The sequence below is a fragment of the Corapipo altera genome, unplaced genomic scaffold (assembly GCF_003945725.1).
Source record: "Corapipo altera isolate COAL_440 unplaced genomic scaffold, ASM394572v1 47, whole genome shotgun sequence".
In the NCBI taxonomy this organism is placed as follows: domain Eukaryota; kingdom Metazoa; phylum Chordata; class Aves; order Passeriformes; family Pipridae; genus Corapipo; species Corapipo altera.
Window position 1 is genome coordinate 1,239,123 of NW_020884897.1, and position 7,657 is coordinate 1,246,779.

Consider the following 7,657-nt stretch of genomic DNA (forward strand, 5'->3'; position numbering starts at 1 on the left):
AAAACCAGTACTGCAGACACTGAAATGTGACCTTTACTGGACTGCATTGTGGCTCAATGTGGTTCATCAGGTGTCTCTGGCACTGCCCTGCAAAACAGCAGCATTTGTTTAGGAATGGGGGGCTAAAGACAGGGCAGTTATTGGAAGACTCTTTGGCTTTGACTGCAGAATTCCTAAAGAAGAGGCCAGTTACTTGTTCACCACCACCCCCAGTTTTCGCAAGTCAAAGATTCATTTCTTTGAAGCCATGTCATACAGTGTGCTTCACAGCAGCAGTGAAGGTCAGCACAGAGGAACAGAGTCCCATGCAATTAAGTGCCCAGAGCTGCTCAGCAGGCTAGGGAGAGATGAAGGTAAGATCCCAGTCTCATGCACTCCCTGATGCAGTGCTATAATCTTCTGGTAATGAAAGTCATGTTTTCTGGTCCCAGCCAGAGGTTGAATCAGATGGACATGCTGAGGTTTGGATACTTTTCCAGATTTCTTGAACTTTGAGTTTGATGATGGGAAAAGGGATTAATGCCTTCTGCACTAGATTGAATTTGCTGCATTTGAGTTTTATTCACAGTGGGAAGTTCTCCAGTGATTCCTCAGGGGTCTGAAGTTTAACTCGTGTATCATAGGACAAGTTATTTTGCTGGGTGCTCACTTTGCAGCACTTGTGGTTTTTAATTTCTTTGCCATGGGTATTTCTTAAGAGTTTCAGGCTGTGTGGTAGGATAGATACAGAACAAGTTTGTTACTGTTAAAAGACCAATTCTGCTCATACTATTTCTATGCTAAAGATGATGCACACTTCTGTAGCAGTTTTTTTCCATTCAAACTACGCTGTTCTGGTGGTCTGTTCCTTTCATGATCTGGAATTTTGTCAAGCATTTCAAAATTTCACTGCATCAACCTGTCAGGGCTGTCTAGCTCTTATGTGGTCTTACTTATCAAGGTGTAGAAATTTAATTTCAGGAGTTATTAAGGCTGCTGTAATTATTTTGACTACCAGAATGTAGTTGAGTGATCAGAAGCATTAAAATGCTTTTCTCTTATTTTTCCTCTCCATTTCTTTCCTCATCTGTGTCTCCCTTTTCCTGCCCCTCCCCTTTTTCTTTTCCTGGCTTGCAGTGTTTGACTACATGATGGCATGAAAGAGACTGATTAGCAGCTCTGGATATCCCTTGAATATGTGTAGCAGTTTCCCTTGTGCATAAATCTCCTTTAACTTGTCAAATTATCTTGAAAATTTTTCTGTAGTTTTATTTGCTAAATCAGCAGTCTGGAGAGTCAAGCTCCAGATTGCTTGAGAGGGAAGAATCTGGTTTGCCCTTCAGTGATTCTTACTGAGGAGATCAGCTTGTGCTGAGGACAGAATTCATGGAATTAAAATGTTTCTCCACTTATATATAAATTCATCTTACCTATACTGGAACATTGCAAACACCACTCTCTTTTTATTCTTGGCTGAATTACTGAGAGCAGCACAACTAGAACAGATTCGCATGTTGTTTAAATGCACAGATTTTTAAGTATTTTTTTAATAGTTCATGGTAGAATGAACAAATAAACCACAGTGAAAATGTGTGAAAGAGAAGGCTTAAAATCAAGTACTCAAATGATAAATCTGCTGTCTAAATTCTAATTCACATTCTAATACATTTGTTAGACTGCTCCACGGAGCTTTTACCTCTAATATGCAGTTTCATATGAACATATTCTCTCAACATCTGAGGTAAGGCCAAACCTGTAGCATTCAGATTTTACAAACCTAAAGGAACTCCCACACCCAGCCAGACCCTCTGTTTGCATTCAGCAAAGGTGTTGCATGAGTTCCCTGGGGTGCTCCTTAGCAATGGGGAGAGGCTGTGTTCTTTTAGACCCTCCTGCCCGACAGCCCACAGGCATCAAGTGCAGGTAGGGACTACAGTAAAAACCAGGGCCTTCTGCAATGGAGGAAGTCTTAGGGCATTAAAGATGCTCTGAGACTGAATGTAGGGAATAACAGAATTTTTTAATAAGCAGTTCTTACAGAAGCTACAGCTCTCGGAAGCGAGGTCATGTCATGTTACTCTGTTACTTTCACCTGTGAGCTTTGCACCATCTTCAGCTTTTCCATTGCCCATCTGGAAAAAAGATTTGTTTAGACTCAGTTGTTTGAATCCGAGTAAGATGAAGGTACAATATATTTTTTGAATTATAGTTTCTCGCAGTCCCTGACTGCCTGTCTACCTCTTTTCAATAATACTTGGAGTTTATCAGGGCTTTTGAATCCCTGGAGAATGAAATCATTCCCTTTGTTCACTAGGACGTGGCATAATGACTTTAACCACTTAATCAGATACATCACTGTTGGGCAGGGTTATGTCCATGTCCTGCTACTGTGTGCACAAATACGTGTTTTAAAGAAGCAGGACTGTCTTGGAAAATCATCAGTAAATACTATCCAGCTATTGCAATACCTCTGTTAACTTTCAGATCCAATTCCTTTGAATTCATAATAACAAAATTATTGTGTTACACTTCAGTATCCCAAGAACAGTTTAAACATTCTCACTTGAGCCTCCAAGCTTAAGCTTTGTCGGCTGCTGGCAGGACACTTCTGCTGAGCATGCCAGAAGGTTTCATTTACCTGAATTTGCCTGATTTCAGACCATTACACTCTGCTTACTCTATTCAGACTGTGTTTTTGTAAGACAAGAAAGGCACTGGATTAGGAGTAGCTTTTGGAGATTTTCAGCATATATGTTTTGATCTTTGTGGTCAGATACAGTAAAATGCTGTATACTGTATGCTGTTTTCAGAATACTGAAAACATGTTAGAAGGTCCCATGCTAATTTTCAAGAAAAAAAAAACCTGTTGAAATTTATTCTTACTGCCTTAAATTATTTCAGCTTTTCAGGAAAGAATTAAACATTCTAAGGAGGTAGCTTTGGATAGTGGGTTGCGTTGCAAAATATGGTACCATTTGTAATTTCTCATTTATCTTTTTTTTTCTTTTTTTTGGATTTTGACTGTTTTTAGGAAAAAATGTAAAGAAGCCCCCAAAATCCTATCTAATTCATGCTGGCCTAGAGCCTCTGACATTCACTAATATGTTCCCAAGTTGGGAACACAGGGAAGACATCGCGGAGATCACAGAAATGGTAAATCTTTTCATTACACTGGCTGTTTCCTATTGCTAGTAACTGTCTTGTGTTGTCAGTGACATTTGTTTGTGCTGTTTATGACAGCTTGTTTGTGTTGTCAAGCCCCAAGATCCAGAGAATGAACTTAGAAAGCACAGTTCAGGAGTCTGCGCAGGAAGAAAACCAACAACATAGCTAAAGTCTGACTGGGAGCATGAATATCAGAGGCATTCCTTGTTGCTTTTTCATGTAACTTCTCATATTCTTTTTTTGTTAAAAACAGGAAGAAAGTGTTACCTGAATCATCTCTTAGAAAGAGATGTGCTAGAGTTTAGCAGAACAGCTGTTTCAGTCATGCAACAACGTGCAGTTCTGGTCTGTCCACCAGATTTAAAGTGCAGGGGAGCAAAACACCCTGCAAAGGAGCAGCTGGCCCCAAAGGCTCCAATACTGACTTCCTCACCTGGGATGTAGAGTCACAACCAAATTACATGTGGCTGCTTTAAAAGCTTCCAGTCAAGAGGCATCTCAAGGCAAATGACATTTTCTGTTTTGTAAGTCTTCTGCAGCCATCTTTAGTGCAAAACACTGGCTTCATGACTAAACGCAGATTTCAGCCTCAAACTGAGTACAAGACGTCCTTCTGCTAAGTGCAGATTTGTTTTTAGCTGTGAAATTGTTGTAGGGCAGAGATTTTGGCCTCTGTGCACACCTGGATGTACAGCTCTGTGCTCCATGGCCCAGGCAGAGCAGGTTATCCCATGCTATCTGCAGAATTCCATGAGCAGGGTTGGTGGTTTCAGCATTGTGATCCTGTTCTCGGTTTTCCTTTTCTCTTCCAGGATGCCGACGTTTCTAATCAGATAATACTTGTAGAGGATGTGCTGGCCAAGCTGTGTAAAACTGTGTATCCATTAGCAGATCTTTTAGCTAGGCCTCTGCCTGAGGGAGTTGATCCACTGAAGCTTGAAATTTATCTTTCAGATGAGGACTTTGAGGTAAGAAGAGAATAGGTGCATTGTTACTCTCTGCATCTGTGTCTAACCATGCAGTAAAACCATTTGCCGGTTATGCTACTTAAAAGTGTTTTTGCTAATGGCATATCCTCTTGTTTTAAATGCAGGTTGCATTAGAGATGACAAGAGAGGAGTACAATGCACTGCCATCTTGGAAGCAGGTTAACCTGAAGAAGGCAAAAGGACTTTTCTAAGCTGTGTTTATGGGAGTGAGCACTAAAGGGATGTCCGTTCTCACTTTCTATGTCCTTTAGAAGAATTGTTACCCTATATTTACAGAACAAATAGAAATAATCTGAAGTTATTAGTGACTACCTATCTGGAGGTGTGTAATATTATAAAAGGCCAAGAGAACTCTTTGAAAATGGTATTCAATTTTGACTTTTAAAGGCAACATGTTTAAGCTCGGCTCTCCTATGCACTTAAACAGTAGTTTCTTGAACTACTGCTGCAGGTGTCCTTTGGCTATATACAATACTTGCCATTTTTGTTTTTAAAGAAGTTCTCTTTGTAAAGTGTTATTTTGTTAGTTTGTGGATTACAAAGAATTTATATTTATATAAACACATAGAACAAGTATGTATTTAACAATGCAATATATATTCACTTTCGAGACTTTCATGTCAAAACTACAGAAAAGTAGCTGGATGGCAGTTGCTTGTACTGAATTAGCTATACCACCAATATGTATCTCCTACGCATTCTGAAAAGTTTCTCTTTGCAATAGTTTAAGAATTGTTCTCAGTGCTGCTTCAGGTGCTAAACCGAACAAAGCATTTGTATTTATAGCATGGATTTCTTGAGAAACTATGCGAATCAACCTTTATACTTTATAATCCAAAAATGTATAGTGCCTTGTTTTTTGTGTACAGTTTATATACAAAAAAAAAAAGATTGGTCTGCATTTTGAAGATGGCTTAGAACAGTCTCCCATGTTACTTTTATAATAGTAGAAATAAAAACATCTCAGTTTCTAATACTTGTTGTAAACATTAAACATGTCTTTTGTGATATAAGAACTGAAAGTAAAAGCTTCTGAATAAACTCCTAGCGATGCTCTGACTTGTCATTATCTTGTATTGTTATCTGTGCTAAATCATTGGAACCTTCCATAACATGGAATTTTCTCAAAATATTTTAACTTTAGATGTTTGCAGGTATTGTACAGTTATAATTTGAGAAGCAGATAATGTAGAAAATAATCAAGGTATGAGATAAAATTAGGTTGGGCAACACTTTAATGCTGAATGTTGGAACAGTCACACAACTCCTGTATCTTTTGGGTTTCCCTGTTTTATATATGAAACCAAAATTGTTATGCTGGTTTTCAGACTTTGAAAAAATCTTTTCAACCTTTGTGCAATTGGGAGTAAAACTTGAGCTGAAAATGAGCATTGTGTCTATTCTTTCAATAAGCACTAAAGTCAAAATCATTTTAATTCAGCTAATTACGACATTGAATAGAATCATCAGGTAAATATTTGCTATTGTTTGGAATGGTTTTTTAGGCATTTGAAATTTCTATAACAAGTTGTGTGGTTCCCTGTTACGACCCGCCCCAGAAAAAGGGAGGGGGGTAACCTAGGTTTTTATCAGTAATTCCCTTGGGGTGGATTAGAGTGAAATGACACTGAATAATTGGTGTCTGAAAACATATACTGGCAAGGTTTATTTTAACAATTCTGTATCAACAGCTATGCTAGCATTTTGGGTGTTGTCATATAACAATGTGACATAGAGATAACCTTTGGGGGGGGAGAAAATGCATAGGGGAGAGAAAAACAGAAAAGGAGTAAGGAAAAAGAAAGGATGAGAGTGAGAAAGAAACGTATATAGTCACCACCCACTGGATCCAGCGATGCAGCTTGGCAATCTTGAGAGCGGGGGTCTCGATGTGCAGGTGGTGGGGGAGAAGGGAAAACCCAAAATCCCAAAGTCACTAGTCAGTTCATATACCCTCAGCATGCTTTTACACCTTCCCTGAGGCGGGGAGTTGTTTTCTTCTTGCCTTTTCAGGGCTTCACACCTGCAGCACTGAAGGGAAGGAGGGCCCGATGGCTTATCAGAGGTATCAACAGTCCAAAGCCTGGAGCTCGGCCTCTTGCCTTTTCAGGGCTTCACACCTTCAGCACTGGAGGAAGGGAGGGACTCGATTGCTCATCAGAGGTATAATGCAAGTCAAAAGCCTGCAGAAGTCTCCTAGAATGCATAAATCATTAACCATTTCAGTCTCTGACATTCCCCTCTGGTAGATTAGCGGGTTTCACATTTTCATTCCTGCCAGCATAAGTTTCCTTCTGCCCCACAGCTGTTCAGAGCTGCTCCTGGCCTGCAGAGGTGCTGTTGCTGCTCTTATTCTCCTAGGCCCAAGGAATTGAAGTAAGACCTTTGAATGTGTGAGGTCCGGATTTCCTCAAGATCTGCAGGAAGTATTGATCCACAGTTAATCTTGCTTTGACAGATGGGTTAATAAGTTGTAAGCAAGCCTTATAAGGAAATTAATTAAAAACTTCAAAAATACACAAGTACAATTCACCTGACCTGAGATATTACAGGTGAATTTTCAGCACTGGAGTATTTCCTTTCATGTACGTGGTTTCTGTCAAGAACTGAAATGAAATAACCCAAGGAAATCACAGCAACAGTATTCAGAGCCAGGATGCTTCTTACACAGCCTCCAGCAAAAACCTGTTTAGATGCCAGTTCCTCAGAGGTCCTCATCTGCCTTCTGCATGGGATACACCATTAGTTTGAAAATGCAGGTCTTTATAGTGACAAGTTTATTTTTCAAGCACTGAGAGGTTTCCAAAGTCACTGCTGTATTTGTCTAAGTATTTTTGCACCTGTATATTTTCCTCTTTCACCTTCTCTGGTGATAAAATCAAGCAGGAATTAGGTTTTGATTATTCATGTTCAGTCTGTTCCACGGGGGTAGCAGGTTTCTCTGTTTTGATTTTTCTACTCAACAGACAACAGCTGATTTGCATAGCATGATTGACCTTGTTTTTCCCTCTGGCAGGGTAGTATCATTTGCTTTTGTGTTTTGAAAACACCAGCAGTCCTTCAAGTGCTGCTGAAGGGCAACATTACCCACCTTTAAAGCCTTTAGAATCTCAGCTAAAAGGCAGGATGAGCCAGCATGGGACCCACAGGCAGTGAAACAATTCACTGTTGTCAGTTCCAAATTTTACACAATTTGGTATCTAATGTCCCAGTTCCAGGAACCACTACACAAAACCCAACTTTCTACTCAGGTGCTTTGCTCATAACTTTGCCCAGGGAAGCTTCAAGGTTTTGCAGAAAATATTTTATTATCCATAATATACTTGTTACTTATCAAAATGCTTTTCTGAAATGTGAAGCTGGCAACAGAAAGCAAGTCAGTGTAAGGACTCAGACAGAACTAATTTTCTCCTACATTTCCACTCCACTATGGGGATGCCATTTATGGTTGGAAATTAGAATCACAGAATATGCCGAGTTAGAAGGACCCACAAGGATCATGGAGTCCAACTCCTGGCCCTGCA

At 39.7% G+C, this 7,657-nt stretch overlaps 1 protein-coding gene across 9 annotated transcripts in view; it reads left to right on the forward strand.

Annotated features, from left to right (window-relative positions):
* The window catches only part of SVIL (supervillin), a 102,762-nt gene extending 97,241 nt beyond the window's left edge, over window positions 1–5,521 (forward strand). For all 9 annotated transcript variants that reach the window (XM_027648371.1, XM_027648374.1, XM_027648373.1 and 6 more), the window contains 3 exons: window positions 3,011–3,132; window positions 3,957–4,112; window positions 4,238–5,521. In XM_027648371.1, coding sequence (XP_027504172.1) covers window positions 3,011–3,132; window positions 3,957–4,112; window positions 4,238–4,324 — 365 coding nt within the window. In that variant the 3' untranslated portion in view covers window positions 4,325–5,521. The remainder of the gene's footprint in view (window positions 1–3,010; window positions 3,133–3,956; window positions 4,113–4,237) is intronic.
* Window positions 5,522–7,657: the final 2,136 nt, after the last annotated feature.